Here is a 22,545-nt window from a genome sequence, read left to right as displayed (position 1 = left end):
GCCTCAGTAAATTTAAGAAAACTGAAATCATATCAAGCATCTTTTCTGACCACAGCACTATGAGATTAGAAATCAATTACACAGAAAATAACGTAAAAAACACAAACACATGGAGGCTAAACAATACATTACTAAATAACCAAGAGATCACTGAAGAAATCAAAGAGGAAATCAAAAAATAGCTAGAGACAAATGACAATGAAAACATGATGATCCAAAACCTATGGGATGCAGCAAAAGCAGTTCTAAGAGGGAAGTTTATAGCTATACAAGCCTACCTCAAGAAACAAGGAAAATCTCAAATAAACAATCTAAACTTACACCTAAAGGAACTAGACAAAGAAGAACAAACAAAACCCAAAGTTAGCAGAAGGAAAGAAATCATAAAGATCAGAGCAGAAATAAATGAAATAGAAACAAAGAAAACAATAGCAAAGATCAATAAAACTAAAAGCTGGTTCTTTGAGAAGATAAACAGAATTGATAAACCATTAGCCAGACCCATCAAGAAAAAAAGGGAGAGGACTCAAATCAATAAAATTAGAAATGAAAAAGGAGAAGTTACAACAGACACCACAGAAATATAAAGCATCCTAAGAGACTACTACAAGCAACTCTATGCCAATAAAATGGACAACCTGGAAGAAATGGACAAATTCTTAGAAAGGTATAACCTTCCAAGACTGAACCAGGAAGAAACAGAAAATATGAACAGACCAATCACAAGTAATGAAATTGAAACCGTGATTAAAAATCTTCTAACAAATAAAGTCCAGGACCAGACAACTTCACAGGTGAATTCTATCAAACATTTAGAGAAGAGCTTACACCTATCCTTCTCAAACTCTTCCAACAACTGCAGAGGAAGGAACACTCCCAAACTCATTCTATGAGGCCACCAGCACCCTGATACCAAAACAAGACAAAGATACTACAAAAAAAGAAAATTACAGACCAATATCACTGATGAATATAGATGCAAAAATCCTCAACAAAATACTAGCAAACAGAATCCAACAACACATTAAAAAGATCATACACCATGATCAAGTGGGATTTATCCCAGGGATGCAAGGATTCTTCAATATACACAAATCAATCGATGTGATACACCATATTAACATATTGAAGAAGAAAAACCATATGATCATCTCAATAGATGCAGAAAAAGCTTTTGACAAAATTCAACACCTATTTATGATAAAAACTCTCCAGAAAGTGGGCATAGAGGGAACCTACCTCAACATAATAAAGGCCATATATGACAAACCCACAGCAAACATCATTCTCAATGGTGAAAAACTGAAAGCATTTCCTCTAAGATCAGGAACAAGAGAAGGATGTCCACTCTCACCACTATTATTCAACATAGTTTTGGAAGTCCTAGACACGGCAATCAGAGAAGAAAAATGAATAAAAGGAATACAAATTGGAAAATAAGAAGTAAAACTGTCACTGTTTGTAGATGACATGATACTATACATAGAGAATCCTAAAAATGCCACCAGAAAACTACTAGAGCTAATCAATGAATTTGGTAAAGTTGCAGGATACAAAATTAATTCACAGAAATCTCTTGCATTCCTATACACTAATGATGAAAAATCTGAAAGAGAAATTAAGAGAAAACTCCCATTTACCACTACAACAAAAAGAATAAAATACCTAGGAATAAACCTACCTAGGGAGACAAAAGACCTGTATGCAGAAAACTATAAGACACTGTTGAAAGAAATTAAAGATGATACAAACAGATGGAGAGATATACCATGTTCTTGGATTGGAAGAATCAACATTGTGAAAATGACTATACTACCCAAAGCAATCTACAGATTCAATGCAATCCCTATCAAATTACCAATGGCACTTTCTACAGAACTAGAACAAAAAATCTTAAAATTTGTATGGAGATACTAAAGACCCCAAATATCAAAGCAGTCTTGAAGGAAAAAAAACAGAGCTGGAGGAATCAGACTACCTGACTTCAGGCTATACTACAAAGCTTCAGTAATCAAGACAATATGGTACTGGCACAAAAACAGAAACATAGAACAATGGAACAAGATAGAAAGCCCAGAGGTAAACCCAGGCACCTATGGTCAACTAATCTATGACAAAGGAGGCAAGGATATACAATGGAGAAAAGACAGTCTCTTCAATAAGTGGTGCTGGGAAAACTGGACAGCTACATGTAAAAGAATGAAATTAGAACACTCCCTAACACCATACACAAAAATAAACTCAAAATGGATTAGAGACCTAAATGTAAGACTGGACACTATAAAACTCTTAGAGGAAAACATAGGAAGAACACTCTTTGACATAAATCACAGCAAGATCTTTTATGATCCACCTCCTGCAGTAATGGAAATAAAAACAAAAATAAACAAATGGGACCTAATGAAACTTAAAAGCTTTTGCACAGCAAAGGAAACCATAAACAAGACAAAAATACAACCCCCAGAATGGGAGAAAACATTTGCAAATGAATCAATGGACAAAGGATTAATCCCCAAAATATATTAACAGCTCATGCAGCTCAATATTAAAGAAACAAACAATCCAATCCACAAATGGACAAAAGACCTAAATAGACATTTCTCCAAAGAAGACATACAGATGGCCAGCACATGAAAAGCTGCTCAACATCACTAATTATTAGAAAAATGCAAATCAAAACTACAATGAGGTATCACCTCACACCATTTAGAATGGGCATCATCAGAAAATCTACAAACAACAAATGCTGGAGAGGGTGTGGAGAAAAGGGAACCTTCTTGCACTGTTGGTGGGAATGTAAATTGATACAGCCACTATGGAGAACAGTATGCAGGTTCCTTAAAAAACTAAAAATAGAATTACCATATGACCCAGCAAGCCCACTACTGGGCATACACCCAGAGAAAACCATAATTCAAAAAGAGACATGCACCCCAACGTTCATTGCAGCACTATTTACAATAGCCAGGTCATGGAAGCAACCTAGATGCCCATCGACAGACGAATGGATAAAGAAGATGTGGTACATATATACAATGGAATATTGCTCAGCCATAAAAAGGAATAAAACTGAGTCATTTGTTGAGACGTGGATGGATCTAGAGACTGTCATACAGAGTGAGGTAAGTCAGAAAGAGAAAAACAAATACCGTATATTAACGCATGTATGTGGAACCTAGAAAAATGGTACAGATGAACCAGTCTGCAGGGCAGAAGTTGAGACAGAGATGTAGAGAACAAACATATGGACACCAAGGGGGGAAAAAAGAGGGGGGTGGGGATGGTGGTGTGCTAAATTGGGTGATTGGGATTGACACGTATACACTGATGTGTATAAAATTGATGACTAATAAGAACCTGCTGTATAAAAAAATACATAAAATGAAATTAAAAAGAAAATCAAGAGTAATCTCAAAATATTTTTCAAAAGGATAACCTAGCAATATCTTCAAGTATGATTACAAAAATAAATAAAACTGGGGTAAGTTTCTTATCATGTAAGTGCATAAGCAGAGGTGGATTTCCATTTACTAGAAATATAGAAAATTATAGTAGGACCACTTCTTTCTATATTATAAATACCAGAAAAATACCCTGCATCAAATTCTGATGTCTATGCTAAGATTCAGGTTACAGGAAACTGAGGCATTAAAACATCTGCTACATACATCTCTGAGTTGGTTGAGAACAAAGATCCTTTCTGAGGCTGTGACCATGGGATGATAGCACATCTCAAAGAAGATAATTCCCAGGCTGAAGAGATCCACTTTCTGAGGAGGAAAAAGAATTTTATTTAGAGCCTAGATATGAAAGCATAATCCACTAGGGAATTATAGGATGAGCACTTAGTTGGGATGTTTGCATAAGTGAAAATAGGCCACACTAGAAAAAAATTCGCTTTGTTCTAAAAAAAAATTATAGGTGTAAAATATAGACGAGAGACATATTTATATTTAGATGATAAAATATATTTGGCATGACTTCAATGTTTTTCTTAACAATTAATTGTAACTGGTTTAGCTATACACATAGACATAGATAACCACTGGCCACACACTGAGGATAATCACTACAGAGCAAGGACAACCGAGATCTGTTGAAAGAATTTGCTTTGCATCTTTCTAATCATTGCAAAAGGGAAACACAGACTGCACCCTGCAGCTGATAGCAAAGGTCAGCTACTGATTGCAAAGCCATACCAACGAGGTCAGAAGCACAGCACAACAGAAATATCGTGATGACTCCTAACAAAATATGGAAGTGTAAGTAAAGAAGGTAAAAGGGCAAGTCAGTGCAGAGTCTCAGGTAGGGAGCTGTTGAGGGGCAGAAGGAGGTCAGAAGGTCCTGTGCCTGCGGCAGCTGAGCACAACCCGGCTCAGCAGGAGACTGCTTGTGGTGAACTGCACACAGGCACAGGAGCCACTTTCAAGGAAAACTTCAATGAATTTGGACTCAAGGATTAGCAGGAGAGCCTCTGCAACCAGTGACCTCAAAGTCCTAAAAACAAACATTCATTATGTCATTTCCTACACATGTTAGCTGTAGAAAAATGTACATACTGAACAGAACATACCGAAAAGCACCAAGAATACAATAGCAACCACCCATAATCCCACTGCTTAAGGATATTTACAATTGATGGCTAAGATACGCCCTTTTGGTGGTTTTTCTTAAATGTCTACACACACACACACACACACACACACACACACACTATAAAACTAGAACCACACTGTCGTTTGTAACTTTTATTCCCTTACTTTAGCAAGAATATTTTTATACTATAATGTCATTTTTCTAAAACCGGCCTCTAATATTTTAATGACATATTCAATTACATGGATGTCCCATAATTTATTTAACCAGTTTCCTATTTTTTAATTTTTTTTATTTTATTTTTTTGCGGTACGCGGGCCTCTCACTGTTGTGGCCTCTCCCATTGCGGAGCACAGGCTCCGGACGCGCAGGCTCAGCAGCCATGGCTCACAGGCCCAGCTGCTCCGCGGCATGTTGGATCTTCCCGGACCGGGGAGCGAACCCGTGTCCCCTGCATCAGCAGACGGACTCTCAACCACTGCACCACCAGGGAAGCCCAGTTCCCTATTTTTTAAATGCTTGTTATTTTTCATTGTTATAAACAACGCTGTGACAAACCCCTTTTACACCAGTCTTTTTGAATGTCCCTGGCTGTTTCCTTAGGATACGTTTCAAAAGGTGGATGTGCTGGGCCAAAGGGTAAGGTCCTTTTAAGGATTTCATTATACTCTTACAAACCAAATGCAGAAAGATGACACTAAAGGTGCCTCCCCTCCCTCAGGGTGGGCGTGTCCATCTCCACACACCCTCACCGAGTATTTGGAGGTCTGCTTCAACTCTGTCGCTACCCAGTGCTCCCTGTCTGAACCAAAACCCAGGCTTCAGTTGCCACTGCTAGCTTGAAAATATGCTTTCATGTGAATTGCGTGCCTCACGTATTTTAAAAATTTAGCTCTATGGTCTTGCCCGAAGTGATCTCATCCAGTCTCATGGCTTTAAATCCCATCTGTGTGCTAGTGGCTCTCAAGTTTATACCTCTGATCTTCCTTCTGAACTCAAGTCTTGAGTCCCTAACAGTCGACTGGAGCTAATTGGATTTCTCATCAGGCATTTCAAATTAAACATGCCCTAGACGGAGTATTCCTGCCGTCTTCTCCTCCATCTCCCAGGTCTTTCCTCATGGTTCCTCAGCTCAGTCAACTACCCTTCCCCCAGCCACTCGAGGCAGAAACCTGAGCACTGCCCTGTTTTCCTTTCTTTTCCTCACCCAACACCCACTCCATTAGGAAAACCTGTCAATTCCCCTCCAACATGTATTTCATATCTGCACTCTTCTCCCCGTCTCTACTGCCACCACTCTGGTCCCAGCTCAGCCGTCCCACCTGGACTCCTGCCAAGCCTCCGGCAGCAGCTAGAGTGAACTCTCTCGCTCAAGATCCTTCAGGCGCTGCCTGTGCACATCCCTTATCATGGCTAAGCTGGCCCTGCATCATCTGACCCTGGCCTTCCCTTCAGCTTTGCTTCATGCCTCTCGCCCTCATAGCTCTCACCACGCTGCAGCCACACTGACCTTCCCTCTGACTGTCCTAAGTGAGCCACGCTACCTCTCACCCACAGTCTTCTCTCTGTGCATGCTATTTCCTCTGTTTACCCCTCTTCTCTCCCAGCCAAGCTCCAGCCCCCAACTTTGCATGGCTTCTCCCCGCTTTCCTCCTTTATCCTGAAACCCATCCTCTTGGGGAGGCTTTCTCTAGTCAGTCGACCTAAAGACGATGTCTTTTACTGTTCTCTGGTCACTGGACTCCATTTCCTTTCTTCTTAGTTCCTACAGAGTTTGTGATTTAAAAATTTTTTATTTGTTTACTGTCTGTTTCATCCACCATCATCCACCAATGCACAAGCTCCCGGAGGGCTGGAATAAGATGTCTTATTACTTGATTGCCTTGTTCCCTGTGTTCCCGGGGCCTGGCCCAGGACCAGTTAGTTCAAATCTGCTTTAGATGGATGGAGGGACTGTAAGCTCCTTGGCAACAACAGTGCCAACTTCAGTCACTGTCCTTGGGCATCACGTGTCCTATTTGGAGCAGTCGCTCAATAGACATGTGGATATATATTGAGTGAATGAATGTTCCTGACTATGTCAGCTGGTAACTAAACCCCAAATGCTGTAATCTTGATATTCTTACTATTATCTCTCTCTTGAGATCTTTCCTTTCCCCCAAAAACCTTCCTCTTTACCTGGTTGTATGCAGATTTGGTGCTGCCTTGGACCTCTGGGCTTACATATAAAGCAGTGCCAACCATCCCAGTCAAATGACCTGCATGGAAGAAGGCAGAGGGAAGGATTTCCAATAACAGGACTTAGAGATAAGGCCAATTTTTAACAAAACAAAACAAAAAACGTTTCTTAAGAGACATGGTCTGTTAACTGTTTACATTATTCACAGGAAGAAGCAGCATGCATTTCACCAAGCTATTAACCCTAAATCGTAGATGGCCACACACTTTGTTCCACACAGGATGGCTTTGCTGTGGTAAAGGGGCAGTGCCAGGCAGGAAGACCCCAGATGGCCCAGGTCATGAGGCAACCTCCTATTACTACCTGGGGTCAAAGTATAACTGCCTACCCAGAGGAGTAAATTATTCTAATTGACGGTCTAATTTCTTAGACTTCTGAAGAACAATCTATATAGTGAAAAGGGAAAAAAATTAAAGCATTTTCATAATTTTGTTAATTTAATGAATAATTATAATTTGCTTTAGAATAAAATCTTTACAAATGAAAAAAAGGTTTCACTTTGAGAAATTTTATTCTGTACTGCATATTTAAAATTTTCCTGGACTTCCCTGGCGGTCCAGTGGTTAAGACTCTGCACTTCCACTGCAGGGGGCACGGGTTTCAACCCCGGTCGGGGAACTAAGATCCCCACACGCTGCACGGTGCGCTCTCCGCCAAAAAAATAATAATAAAATGAAATTTTCCTAAGAGGGTAGATCTTATGCTAAGTGTTCTTATCACAAAATTAATAATAATAGTAATAATAAATAAGAGGGCAGGAAGAAACTTGGAGGTGATGGATATGTTTACGGCATAGATTGTGGTGATGCTTTCTTAGGTGTGTATGTACCTCTTAACTCCTCAGGTTGTATACATTACATAGGTAAAGTTTTTGTATGTTGAAAAAAGATAAAAGAGAAAAAAAGAAATTTTGTGGATTGCTTGTTAACACACAAATTAAATATACAGTCTTCTGGATTTACCTGAAGGGTCTGATTTAATCAAGTGATCTCCTGATGTATCATCTTGTTTGCCATCAGCCTAAAAATTCAAGTAAGCCAAATAACAAATTAAAATGTTATATTATTTCACAGGAATGGATTATCATTTCTAAATGAAGACTGACTGAAAAATATTACACAGAAACCAGAATAACTATAATAATGCTTTTCTGAGCTTTAAATTTTTTTTAGTTTAGTTAGCCTACTAATGCAGGTCTCACTGGAAACCCCAATGAGACCAAGGAGAAGGGCAATTCACTGTAGAACTCCTTCGTGGCAGAACCCCCTGAAAACTTACCTAAACTAATTTATTTTCATATTTCAAATGCCAAAACAGAATTATTTACTGGGAAGAGTAAAGGTATATTAATAACAACAAACTCACTTTCTAACTTTTCTAATTTTTCCACTGGGTCAATTTTTACTCTTCTTTCCTAGAGGCTGGTCACCAAATCTGTTCCACTGTCACTGCTAATACCTCTTAGGTAGCCTTCCTTCTTCCACTACCTCTGTGACAGCATTCCCCTAAATCACTATTTTTCTGACATCTCTCCACAGATTCCTATCACGAGCACTGCCATCAATAACAAGAGCTCTAATACTCGTAGAGCCAGGCAATGTTCCAGGGCTTTACCTATATTCTTATTTTATGCTGGTGACAACTTTGAAGCTGGTACTTGTATTAGGCACATTTTATGGAAAGAATACTAAGAGGTTAAGTAACTTGCCCAAGGACTCTAGCCCAGGGAAGTGGGCCTCCAGAGCCTGTGCTCTTATCTACCTCCCTACTATTACAGCCTACAGATATCAAGTTACATTTGTTAGTCTGGGGATCAAATCCCCATAGAGCCCTTCCTTGGTCTTAGCACTCTTCAAATTCCCCAGTGTTCTGGTCAGGACCATGTCCTTACTGTCCTCCTTCCATTTCCTCCCTCTCTGCTCCTTCTAACCTCACCTTCTACTTTAACCCCTGAGGTTTTTCTCACCATTAATCCAAATCCTAGTTTCTTTTTTTGACCACCCTTATAATTAACTGCATTTACCACAGATTTTGGTGCCTAATCTCTGGCTTATGATGTTAAGTAAAACGCTTCCCCCAGCACTCAAGGCCTGACACCTCCAAGAATCCCCAACCTTCAAGCATCTTCTCTCACTGCTCCCCTACACCTCATAGTTTCAACCAACCAGACAACGTGCTGGCCTTCAACAATCATGTCTGCTTACCCCAGGGCCTTTGCTTATGCTGTTCTTTCTCTCGGGAAGCCCCTACCCTGGTGTCACCATGCCCTGCCCTCAATCTCAGCCTACTGGACTCCCACCCATCCTTTAAGGCTCATCTGAAATGCTGTTTTCTTTATACAGCCCTCCTTGATCCTCGTAACCATATGCAAAATTTCTCCTGTTTTTAAGTCTTATATAACTATTTCTCTCACTTCACATTATTTTAGCTTTGTATGTTTAACAACTACTCTACAGTGTTGTGAAGAAGAGCATTAATACCTTCTGATTTATGTTGTCTAGAACTCATTCTTCTGAAGTTTTATGGGTTTTGAGCCTTATTTCCATAAGCTAACTAAAAGCCCATCGGGTGTAAAGCATCTAGCCCAGTGCCTGGCATGGTAGACCAAAACGTTTCATAAAGTATTTCATGCCTTTGACCTAAATATCACCCACAAACTAGTAATTTTATGTCTCTCAAGTGGAACGCACTCACTAAAACGTATTCACAATTTCAAAGCCTGCAGGATCGTTTGCAGCTGCCCCTTCAGACTTGTATACTTTCCTGGGGATTACACAGCAGAGTTCAGGGAACTCATAGTCATGAGAGTGTTAGAAGACAGGATAATTAAGGCACATGGGTCCATTTTCAGGCACACTTGAATCAAAAAAATACTCACAGCAAAGGCTAGATGGTCTGTCGCTAAACCAAAATCACCTATTTTTACATGGTCATCAGAATCCAAAAAAATGTTGACAGGCTTCAAATCTCGGTGAATCATTCCCTGATGGAAAAGAGCAAAGAAACCAACAATTTTTTCCCAAACGTAACTTATATCATACCTGTTTCCTCATTTGAAAGGCCAACCTAGTGATGAAAATTGGATGAGGTCTTCTCCTGCAGACCATGCTAGTCCAGGCTGTCTGACCTCTGCAATGTCTCCCAAACGTCCTGCCAATGACCTTGCCACCCTCTCCCAATCTACCTGCTGGTAGTCCTTATCAGGTCCAATCCAAACGGTTCCCTTTGGCATCCAAGACCCCTGTCTATCAGGTTCACAATGATCTTTCTCTCTACTGCATCACAAAACCCTTGCTCTGGTCAGGGAGATACATACCATTTTCATTCCCTCTTCTACTCATTTCTTCAGGCTACCTGCCCTGCCCAGGCTTTTCTCCACTCATTGGAATTGTACCAATATTTACAAGTGCCAACTCATTCATGAAGACTTCCACAGTAATTAATAATTCAACTTTGCATTCCCAGCATACCAGGTAAGTGCTCAATGATTTCTTGTTACGTGAACACTACTTTCTCCCCTTCCTAATAGCATCCTCATCATGCTTACTGTTTCCGGTACTATAATACAGGAAATAAATGTAATAAAAACACTTGATGGTGTGATCTCTCTTACTGTTACATGAAGGTAAATTTCGGCTCCCTCAAAAAAACAGGAAGTCCCTCTCAAGTATGGGGTTTGTCATACACTTGTGCCTTTCTCTATTTCTAGGTTTGGCGGTGTTAGACACCCAACAAATGGTTGGCAGGTACTGAGCAGATTAGATGGCAAGGAAGACAGCGCACAGAGCATGGTTCTAGGACCCCAGGACGCTAGCACAGTAACAGAGTTCTAATGACCTTCATTAGAGCTCATTTTTATGTCCAACCTTGCAAATTCCACTTCCACCAAATCATTTATAAACTAGACATCTGTAAATTATAGTCCTGGCTTTTTACTAAATATGGTACAGTATAAATAATTTAAGGTTAAAGAAAATTGAGGCAAAGGAAAAAACGTATTTACACTAACACATTAGACAATCCCATTTTTAAAATGTAAGCAGTGTTTCATCTTGAAGCTAGGTCCATTAGCGTTTACATCATGATGACAATTTCTAGCTTTACAGTGACATTTTATACATGCGGCAAACTATGTTAGTCTCATCTCTACCCTTGCTAGATGACTTTCTAATTTTCCCATGTTCCTAGGAAAGGGAGCACTGAGTCAGAATCACATATCTTGGCAGGTATTAATCACACTCTCACTTTATCTAAACCACTCAAGGAATCATCCTCATGTTCCATACATGTTCAATTATTTCCACCTAACCCGGAGGCTGGCAAACTTTTTCTGTAAAGGGCCAGATAGTAAATCTTTTAGGCTTTATGGGCCACACAGTCTCTGCCACAACTACTCAACTCCACAGTGCAGCACAAGAACAGCCACAGGCAACACATAAACTGGTATGGCCCTCTTCCAATACAATGTTATTTATGGACACATTTGAATTTCATAGAATTTTCAGGTATCATGAAATATTACCCTTCTTTCAATTTTTTACAACCATTTAAAAATGTAAGGGCCAGTCTTAGCTCACAGGCTGAACAGAAGCAGGTAGGGAGTTAGATTTGACCCATGGGCTATAGTTTGCTGACCCCTCTTCTATCCTTCAATGCTTTCTTTGAACTTTGATGCTTTATACTATTTCTTGTCTTTTGGTATGTTCTATTTCCTATAAAAATAGATTATTTCAACATACCCATAATTTTCCCTCTATTTTAGGTTTTCTCAAATCTCACAATATTTGATTTTGTTATAAATTTTATGTAAACGTAAGTTTTTCAGATATAAAATACTGCAAAGCTTACTTTTTCATGGATATAAGCCAATCCATCCAGAATCTCTCGGAAAAGCCTCCAGAGCCTGACGGTGTCTCGATATAGTCCCTGGTCAATTGTGTCACGTAAAGTGCTCTTTTCACAGTACTCCATCTATGGACAAGAACAAACCAGGCAGGATTTGATGATACAGAGTTTCAATTAAGGAGGACAATGGCAATTAATATAATCCCCCATTTTAAAACGTGTACCATGGATTTTAAATGCTTATGGAAAAGGCTTATTTTTTTAATTAAAAAAAGAAACCAACAGTATTAAAAAAAATTGGGAAGAAATATGCATAATCTTAGCACCCCAACAAAATCATTTTTATTTTTTATATTATTGTGCATTAAAAAAATAAGACTTTAAAATCCTTGTCACATATAATATGAAAACACTTAGAATTAAGTAAAAGTGTATTTTTTGTTTTACAAGGTTGTTTCCAAACCCAAATTTCCAAGAAGGGCTAATTAATAATCCAATGATGTCATTAGCCTTTCTCATTTGCATGTTAAATTAATGACAATGACCTTCAAGTCTAGAGCAAAACATTGTAAATATCACAACATTTAAGAAAGGGCTCTATCTCATCCTTCTTAAGTATATTAATCTATCAGAAAACAATGCAATATCATTTAAACCTTAGAGCAACATGCAGCATTTGATTTATGAAACTAGCCTATGTTTCAAACCAGTGCCACAGTTGAGATTTCTCATGAAGAAGGACTTTCTGGTTTTCAAAGAGAGGAACATGTCATTTTAAATGAGAGGAATATCCTCTCATGCTCAGAATAACATCTACAAACTCTGACTCATCCTCCAGGCCTCCCACACCAAGATCCTACCACACCTCACGTACCTCTGCTAGGTATTTCTGTCTCACTGTAACTGTTTACAGCATAATGGCATCTAGTAGATACTCAACAGTTAGCGGTTTGGGGGACGAATGCTTTATCATGTGTGTAAGTGGTTTATGTTTAGGGAAAACCTAAAACCCACTGTAACCCCAGGAAAGCAACCACCTAACTAGACTCTTTTGAAACGTTACACTTGTCTGAGGGCTCCTTCTTGGGCATAGTACTGTATCTCACATTTAAAGATCTGCCTCCTTGCAGATGTGACTGAAAACACTAATAATGACTCACGGTCCTGTTCACTTGGGCCAGAGGCAAGTTTTCCGCTTTGGTTTGTGGCTGTCCCTCTGCTGGCTGAGCTCACCACTGTCCAGAATGCGCCCCTCGGAAGTGTGAGCAGGACAAAGCCTATAAGCTTCCCTTTAGCAATGCCCCACTGGAACTGGTTCTCCTGTCCCTCAGGGGTTCCAGGACAAGCCACTTTCCTAAAACCAGGTGGGTGTTTCTTCTGTACACACGAGGATGTATGTGCCTCGTGCCTTGCTTGTCCAGATTTGACTTGTTAGACAAAGCAGAGTTTCTGTACATGCCCAGTCTAGCGCTTATGGAACTCAGGTGGGTTCTAATTACTTCACACATGTTATTTTGTTTATTCTTCACAAGCCATTGAGGTAACTGCTACTGTTTAATTTATAGGTGGGGAACCTGGGACACAGAATGCTGAAGAACCGTGCCTGAGCTCACAAAGCTGTGACCGGTGGATCCAGGATGTAAACTTACACAGCCTAAGTTAAGTCCAGAGCTGGAACCACTGCCCTGTGCCATCTCCTGCTACGGTACAGGAGAGCATGGGTTCAAGGCAGGGGGAAAGGGCCTCCATGCTATAATCCTCTCTGGCCAATTAATCTTTGGCAGTGCGATGAGCCCTCTTTGCTCGCTCTCTTGCTCTCGTCTCCCAAAACCTACCCACCAGCATACTACTGGGAGTTGCCGTGTCACTGAGCTGCATGCCAGGGCCTCACCTGGATGTAGAGGTAGTGCACAGCCTCAGTGGTTGCCGGTGGTTCACTTTCATGGCAACTGTTCTTTCCATTGCAATCTTCATCCTAACCCAAGAGGAACACACGAGAGCTCAAAATGAGGCTGAAATGAAACAAGATCACCACCACCAAGTCTTTTGTTCCTGCCCCTACCACACAGATAGCTATCCTGCTGCCTTAGAGGGAAGGTGAGTGAGCAGAACAACAACTACTGTCCTTTAGATGCTTACAGCATTTAAAAGGCAATTTTGCCAATACCAGAATCTAATGCACAGTTTACAGGTCTGTTACTGTACAGAACAATGATGGGGACAATAGGAAACAGGTGGGTATTAAAGGTAATCCACAGAAAGGCTCTAAGTCAATTCCTTCTCACCACTTGCTATCTTTCTATGGATAAGAAGGGTAGAATGTACACAGGCTAATATTTTAAGACTTCAGTTTTATTGGAATGCCTACCTTTGATGGTAGACTTACTTTGGAAACAGAAGATGAGAAATCCATCTTTAGCTAAAACAATTTAAATGTGATCACATTACCAGATGGCACACTGCCCTTGGCTACAGCACTGAAGAACCACCACCCAGCTGACACTTAGGGTGACCGATCCTCTACACTACTTTTCCACATGGTTAGTCTGCCAGTCCCCTACAGCTGTTTTTCTAACTCATGTCCCTTAAAAAAAAATTCCTTCTTCTTCTAATAGACATATTTAAATACTCCCTCCTACCTCCAAGTATGGGAAAGCATTAGGTAGCATTTGACTGTTTCTGATTTGCATTTTTTGTGTGGAAACATTTTTTCAACATTTTATCTTTATTGAAGGAAAAAAACTGCTCTGGAAACAATCAAATTCTACTTTTTTTTTTTTTTTGGCCACACTGCGTAGCTTGTGGGATCTTAGTTCCCCGATCAGGGATTGAACCCGGGCCGTCTGTAGTGAAACCTCAGAGTCCTAACCACTGGACAGCCAGGGAATTCCCTCAGTTCTACTCTTGAATCATTTATTTATTCTGGGGATTATCTGTACAAGATTGTTAATCTCTTAGAGGCTTCTACCCATCAATTAGAATGCCCATGGGATACCTCCCTTAATTGAGAAAAACCAGAATTGTAAATTTGGTGCCCCCATAATGATTATATGCATAACTAATGCTAAAACCAAAGCAGTTAGACTACTTGTGCTATTATTCCTTAAACTTCCTCAGGGGTTAAGGGGATTTTAATAGAAAAGGGAAGTACTTCTAAAAAATGCTGGGACTTCCCTGGCAATCCAATGGTTAAGAACCCGTGTTTCCACTGCAGGGGGCACAGATTCGATCCCTGGTTGGGGAACTAAGATCCTGCATACTGCTCGGCGCAGCCAAAAAAAAAAGTGCTGGCTAAAGCATTCAAACCTCATTCAAACCCATTTAACTGCTTATCTAAGACAGTCTATGTGTAGACTTTTTTTTTTTTTTTTTTTTGCGGTACGCGGGCCTCTCACTGTTGTGGCCTCTCCCGTTGCAGAGCACAGGCTCCGGACGCGCCAGGCCCAGTGGCCACGGCTCATGGGCCCAGCCGCTCCGTGGCACATGGGATCCTCCCGGACCGGGGCACGAACCCGCGTCCCCCACATCTGCAGGCGGACTCTCAGCCACTGCGCCACCAGGGAAGCCCTAGACTTCTTTTTATCTGCTATGAATGCACCCTGCTTATAATTATATTTTTATGCCTGGTAGTAAAGTCACTGCATCCAATCCCCAGCTGCAGAAGGTTTCTCTAACAATAACTGACAGCCCTGGAAATTACAAAGCTTCACACCGACTCCAAGCCATCAGCACTGAGGGGCTCTGCTGGCCTGGATGCAGGAATATACAGAATTGAGTGGGATCCAAGGCTTAGAGCAGCGTTTCTCAAATCTTTCACACCATGTTGTATTTTATATTACACCTAATACATATACTCATAAGAGACAAGTTCTACGAAGAGAGTTTACCTTTACTAGTGTGACACATTTTGGTATTCTTTACTCTTCTCTACAGCATTAAAAATAAAATGAAAAAAATAAATTAAAAAAATAAAAATAAAATAAAATGAAGCTGGTTGTAACCCTTGAAACTGATTTCATAACCCATTACAGGATCATAACCCACAGTGTTACAACACTGTTCCAGAAGACGGTTTATGAGAGTAAGTCATCAAGATTAATTGATGTGAGAGAGACCTACATAACTCCACAATTAGGCTGTTCAGTTACTCAATTAATTTGCATTCAACCCTCATCCCCAACCACATGTTTCCTAAAATCCTCTAGGAAGTGGTTTTCACTAAAAGCAAAATAAAACAAAAAAAACCCAGCATGTCAATTTATTCTTCTCTTTTTATTATGTGGATAAATTAAGACCTATAAGTAACCCTATGAGTAGCTTATTTTAAAAAATCATGTTTTAAAATCGACAGTTTCTATATCTGCATATCAGATTAAGGCTTTACTATTTTACCTGAGGTTTATAACATCAAACATTTGCTTATGTACCCATCCCATGAAGAATAAAAAGGTGTAACTTCTATTTATATATTTACCTGATTCTGACTTTTACTGTTCTCATCTTCATTGTCAAAGATGATATCACTGTCAGAATCTGAAGCAGGTCTTAAAAAGAGAAATAGAGAAAGACTAAAGAAACCAAATTCCCTGTTACAATTCAATAGCTCAGAGTTATGATAAACTGTATCCAAATGGATACAATGAAATAAAACATGAATGTAAATGACCAGGTGGATTCTGAGATGCGTTAAACTTTATTAACATCTTTTAAATTAATTAATTAATTTATTTATAGCTGTGTTGGGTCTTCGTTTCTGTGCAAGGGCTTTCTCTAGTTGTGGCAAGCGGGGGCCACTCTGCATCGCGGTGCGTGGGCCTCTCACTATTGTGGCCTATCTTGTTGCGGAGCACAGGCTCCAGATACGCAGGCTCAGTAATTGTGGCTCACGGGCCCAGCCGCTCCGTGGCATGTGGGATCTTCCTGGACCAGGGCTCGAACCTGTGTCCCCTGCCTTGGCAGGCAGATTCTCAACCACTACGCCAACAGGGAAGCCCTGAGATGCGTTAAACTTTATTTTAGGATCATAATTACTGGTTTGGTAACCCTTTTTAGAACTGCAGTAGGTCCTATGTCAAGACTCCAAATTAGTTCCTTTATGCTCCACAGAGTCGGAAGCCCTTATCTAAAAAGAATGCTCTTTTAAAAATCCTATTAAATGTATTAAGAGGAGGGACTGGAAGAAGTTTCTATTTTTCCTTCCTCCAGGGCTTGGATTTTGGAGATCTCTTGAAGATATTACAGGGGAAAAACCCTTGGACTGAATTTGGTTACTCTCTAAAACTGAGTTGCATATACATGTATTTCATCATGGTCCACAGGACTGGATTTCTAACCAAGTCCCTCCCCTGCCCCGACCTGGGCTTGGCGGGGATGAGCCAGCAGCGCCCGGGAACTCTTACAGGAAGGACTGTGAGAAGACGCCGTCGTGCTCCTCGTCGTCATCCTCGTCGCTGCTGGAGTCCGGGCCGGCGGCGGGGAAGCGGGCGCTGCCCGAGCGCTCAGCCGATGTGCTCCACTCCACCGAGCTGCTGAGGATGGGCGGCGGCGCGGCCGCCTCCACGCTGCCCGGGCCGTCCGTGTCGCTGTCGCCGATGGGCAGTCGGGGCAAGGCTCGCCCGTCCAGCGCCTGGGGCCCCGCGTCTGGGGGCGGCGTCGCAGGGCCCGCCGGCCGCTCGTGCCTCTCGATCCAGGCGTTGTAGTAGCGCACGATGTTCTCGTGGTGCAGGCGCGACAGCAGCGTCACCTCGCCCTTGATCCTGCGGAAGTGCCTGCTGGCCGGGTTGATGGGGATGCGCTTCACCGCGTAGCAGCAGCCGTCTAGCTTGTTCTGCACCTGCCGCACGAACGAGAAAGGAGAGGGGTCCGGCAGGTCAGCCACTCCAAACCCTGTACCGACTGGCATTCCTACCGTGTCAGCCCATCCCCTCCCAAGGAGAACCCGGAGTTCTGAGTCTGAACCCACAGCTACAGTCGAGGACCACGTGTCTGAAGTTCTTAAGCTGAAGAAAGTCGTGACTGCCAAAAACAGAAAACATTTCACCCCAAGCTAAATGTATTAAGCCTGCTAAGAGACTCTGGGGAAAACATAATCTCCATTTTAATCATTCATTTTATTGACAATTATATCCCTGCTTTCCCAATATTACATCTGCTATCTAAATTTCCAAGTAAACCTTGTTGCTTTTTTAACCTTGTTTTTAAAAAATTATTTTCCAAACTCAGTGTAAATTTTTAGAAGGTGATTTTAGTTTCTCTCCACTTGTTTTTTTAAACTTAAAGTCACCAAACACAAACTAAGCAACAGTTTTAACAACCTGCATGCAAATTCTAATTCTCAACTTATAAAGAACTTGGGCAAATGACTTAATTTCCTTGAAACTCGATTTTTTAATCTATAAAACGGCATTTATGCCACTTCCCTTACCTCAAAGGCGACTGTGAGGATTAAATGAAATGATGTGAGTAAAGCACCTGTATCAAGGTGTCACAGAGAAAGGTGTTCAGTAAATAAAGTAATTGGCATTAACACAATTACTGCCCATCGATTTTATTACTAAGATTGAAGATTTACAACTGATGTTATGTAAGGAAACTAGAACAATACAATTGAGAATAAAAGAAAAACACAAGAAAAATACAAGAAAATGTTTCAAAGGCCAAATCTCCGTATTTTACACAGAGGCATCCTTATCCCGGGCAGTTTTGCTATGCAATTGGGTCGACTGAAGTATTTTTTATAAAATTTTGTTTTCTGAACCTTCCAGTTTCAACCATGCAGGGCAACTGAAGTGATGGAAACTAATAACTTGCCCATCGCAGAGGGAGAAACTAGTTGGTTACAAAAGAGAGCATCATTCTCTTATTTGGCTCATAGGCTCCTATGCCAAAAACTACTTTTAGGAATGAGAAAGGAATACTATAAAAGTGAGCTTCAGATTATCTTTTTTGGGGTACAGAAATAGTGGTACAATGTACATTTTTGAGTAAAACAGGTGTCAGTCTGAATGCTGGCTGAAATGTCTTAGTGAAGTATGTGACCTCAGGCAAATGACATAACTTCTCTCAGCATCGGTTCCCTCATCTGCAAAATGGGATAATACCTATTTCATAAGAATGTCATGAGATTAAAAGACAAGGTTCATGAGCCAACTGGCACACAGCCGCAAATAGGAAATGTGCTCCCAAAAAATGACAGCTGTGTGTTCTTTTACTGCCACGTTAATAGAGTGGAGGACTGTGGGGAAGTTCTGGCACTGTCTTTCAACCTCATATCTCAGTACATATCACATATGCTATTGTAACCAAGCAGGACCCTATGGGGCCTTCCCAGGACAAATCGTCCACCATGTCCTCTGCCTGTGTCTTGTTTGTAGAAAAGCTTTATTCTCCCAGGCCTCCCGAGTCACAAAAGGCTGCTCAATAATGACTGAAAGAATGTGAACATGTAGTGACAAAAAAATAGCAGTTGGGCCAGGAGAATTGGTAACAATTTAAAAAGTGAATCAGCCATGTAACAGTCACAGAATCTTTAGTTCTTTCCTGAAGGACATAGATAACATGTCTGATGCATGTCCCTGAGTTGTTTTACAGATACTAAAACTAAAACCTCCACCAGATAGAAGAATCTAACTGCATGAGGAGCATGAGCATGTAGCCCCCAGACTGGCGGAACCGCTCTGGTTCCAGTTAACATCTTAACTGATGATGTTAAGCCCCGTGACACCACCCTCTTACCTCACCGTCACCCAATCAAAGAATGGTACACGAGCTGATCACGCACCCTGCAACTCTCTCCCTCACCTTGCCTTTAAAAATGCTTCCCTGGAATCCACTGGGGAGCTTGGGTCTCTTGGTTATTAGCTGCCCGTACTCCTTGCTTGGTGCCTGCAATAAATGCTGCAAAATCCTCTATCAAATCCCAGTGTCAGTAAGTTGGCTTTACTGTGAGTGGGTGAGCTGACCCAATTTTGGTTTGGTAACACTATGTGTCACTGACTGGGGTGTGGGGCTTGCTACACTAGAACTCCTAGGAATTCATTTACTAAAATGCAAAGGTGCATTAACAGTAATGGGTCCAATTGCTAATGAAATTCCAGATCTCTGAGGAGATGGCCCTACCTTAACCTGAAAATAGAGATGGGGTGTGAGGACTGTTGGGTTCTCACAGGGAGAAACCACAGGAAAAACATGGGGGATTAAGTTACTAAGATGTTTTTGTTATATGAGCTTACTAATCAGTTTTAAGTACTTGAAAGGAAATGAAGTTTGATCATGTTTGGAATTCAAGAATCTAAAATTAAAGTTAAAGGAGTTGATCAAAATTATAAAGGGACAATATAAACTTCAATCATCCACTCCTCTTAAAGATAACTATGATTACCTGATCAGGATATCTGTCTGCCCAAGGTAGACCTATTTAATCACCTAAACGTAATAGCTATACTTTCAAGAAGAAAGTTGAAAATTTCCCATGATATTACGACTTTCTTTTGGAAAACCTGCTTAAGTTTGTCTTTCTGTAGAAAAACTAATGTAATTCTTTTTTCAATGTAAAAGGCCTTCCACAGTGATACAGGTAATGCTTCCTAATAATACTCTCAGAATCCGAAACAGACTCATGCCCTATTCATGGTGCGCTACTTTCTTTTTTTGTTTTTGTTTTGTTTTGTTTTGTTTTTGCGGTACGTGGGCCTCTAACTGTTGTGGCCTCTCCCGTTGCGGAGCACAGGCTCTGGACGCACAGGCTCAACGGCCATGGCTCACGGGCCCAGCCGCTCCATGGCATGTGGGATCCTCCCGGACCAGAGCACGAACCCGTGTCCCCTGCATTGGCAGGTGGCCTCTCAACCACTGCACCACCAGGGAAGCCCATGCGCTACTTTCTTATGGGTAAGATGACATATCTCATATGGATTTGATAACAGTAATCTGAGACTCTTAAATTCAAACAAAATACTTAAATTACACAGAAAGAGTTGAAAACTCTCTCTTAAGGGGCAGATGATAATAAAAGTTGCCCAAATAGCCTGGAATAAGTAAGGGAAGCCCTAACAGCAGCACACCTTAATAATGCATCACGGAGCAGCTTCAGGATGGTGTGGAATTACCTTCCTCCACACAAATACATCAGAAATACATCTACATGTGGAACAACTCCTACAGAACACCTACTAAACGCTGGCAGAAGAACTCAGACCTCCCAAAAGGCAAGAAACTCTCCACGTACCTGGGCAGGACAAAAGAAAAAACAGACAAAAGAATAGAGACGGGACCTGCACCAGTGGGAGGGAGCTGTGAAGGAGGAAAGGTTTCCACACACTAGGAAGCCCCTTCGCGGGCAGAGACTGTGGGTGGCGGAGGGGGGAGCTTCGGTGCCACGGAGGAGAGCGCAGCAACAGGGGTGCGGAGGGCAAAGCGGAGAGATTGCCGCACAGAGGATCGGAGCCGACCAGCACTCACCAGCCCGAGAGGCTTGTCTGCTCACCCGCTGGGGCGGGCGGGGGCTGGGAGCTGAGGCGCGGGTTTTGGTGGGATCCCCGGGAGAGGACTGGGGTTGGCTGTGTGAACACAGCCTGCAGGGGGTTAGTGCACCACGGCTAGGCGGGAGGGAGTCCGGGGAAAAGTCTGGAGCTGCCGAAGAGGCAAGAGACTTTTTCTTGCCTCTTTGTTTCCTGGTGCGCGAGGAGAGGGGATTAAGACCACTGCTTAAAAGAGCTCCAGAGACGGGCACGAGCCACGGCTAACAGCGCGGACCCCAGAGACGGGCAAGAGACGCTAAGGCTGCTGCTGCAGCCACGAAGAACCCTGCGTGTGAGCACCGGTCACTATCCACACCTCCTCTCCCGGGAGCCTGTGCAGCCCGGCATGGCCAGGGTCCCGTGATCCAGGGACAACTTCCCCGGGAGAACACACGGCACACCTCAGGCTGCTGCAATGTCATACTGGCCTCTCGCCCCGCACTCCGTAACCCTCCCTCCCCTCCAGTCTGAGTGAGCCAGAGCCCCCAATCAGCTGCTTCTTTAACCCTGTCCTGTCTGAGTGAAGAACAGACGCCCTCAGGCAACCTACACGCAGAGGCGGGTCCAAATCCAAAGCTGAACCCCGGGAGATATGTGAACAAAGAAGAGAAAGGGAAATCTCTCCCAGCAGCCTCGGGAGCAGCGGATTAAATCTCCACAATCAAACTGATTTACCCTGCATCTCTGGAATACCTGAATAGACAATGAATCATTCCAAATCGAGGAGGTGGATTTTGGAAGCAACGATATAAATATATATTTTTTCCCTTTTTCTCTTTTTGTGAGTATGTATGTGTATGCTTCTGTGTGTGATTTTGTCTGTATAGCTTTGCTTTTACCATTTGTCCTAGGGTTTGGTCTGTCTGTTTTTTGTTGTTTTTTTTTAGTATAGCTTTTAGTGCTTGTTATCATTAGTGGATTTGCTTTGTGCTTTGGTTGCTCTCTTCTTTCCTCTTTTTTTCTTTTATTACTTAAAAAACATTTTTTAAAATAAGTTTTATTTTAATAACTTTAATATTTTATTTTATCTGCTTTCTTTCCTTTTTTTCTTCCTTTTATTCTGAGCCGTGTGGATGACAGGCTCTTGGTGCTCCAGGCAGGCGTCAGGGCTGTGCCTCTGAGGTGGGAGAGCCAACTTCAGGACATTGGTCCATAAGAGACCACTGAGCTCCAAACAGTGAAAATCTCCCAGAGATCTCCAGCTCAACGCCAAGACCCACCTCCACTCAACGACCAGCAAGCTACAGTGATGGACACCGTATGCCAAACAACTAGCAAGACAGGAACACAACCCCACCCATTAGCAGAGGGGCTGCCTAAAATCATAGTAAGGCCACAGACACCCCA

At 41.8% G+C, this 22,545-nt stretch overlaps 1 protein-coding gene across 5 annotated transcripts in view; it reads right to left on the bottom strand.

Annotated features, from left to right (window-relative positions):
* The window catches only part of EIF2AK4 (eukaryotic translation initiation factor 2 alpha kinase 4), a 114,408-nt gene that overhangs the window by 36,466 nt on the left and 55,397 nt on the right, over positions 1-22,545 (bottom strand). For all 5 annotated transcript variants that reach the window (XM_079914486.1, XM_079914487.1, XM_079914489.1 and 2 more), the window contains 8 exons: positions 17,080-17,513; positions 16,155-16,224; positions 13,572-13,655; positions 11,684-11,806; positions 9,714-9,818; positions 7,798-7,855; positions 6,775-6,854; positions 3,669-3,770 (listed from right to left, as the gene is read on the bottom strand). In XM_079914486.1, the coding sequence (XP_079770612.1) occupies positions 3,669-3,770; positions 6,775-6,854; positions 7,798-7,855; positions 9,714-9,818; positions 11,684-11,806; positions 13,572-13,655; positions 16,155-16,224; positions 17,080-17,513 (1,056 nt within the window). The remainder of the gene's footprint in view (positions 1-3,668; positions 3,771-6,774; positions 6,855-7,797; positions 7,856-9,713; positions 9,819-11,683; positions 11,807-13,571; positions 13,656-16,154; positions 16,225-17,079; positions 17,514-22,545) is intronic.

Source organism: Stenella coeruleoalba (genome assembly GCF_951394435.1).
Source record: "Stenella coeruleoalba genome assembly, chromosome: 2".
Taxonomy (NCBI): Eukaryota; Metazoa; Chordata; class Mammalia; order Artiodactyla; family Delphinidae; genus Stenella; species Stenella coeruleoalba.
Note: the sequence above shows the minus strand (reverse complement) of the source record. Positions and strands in the feature narration are given on the sequence as shown.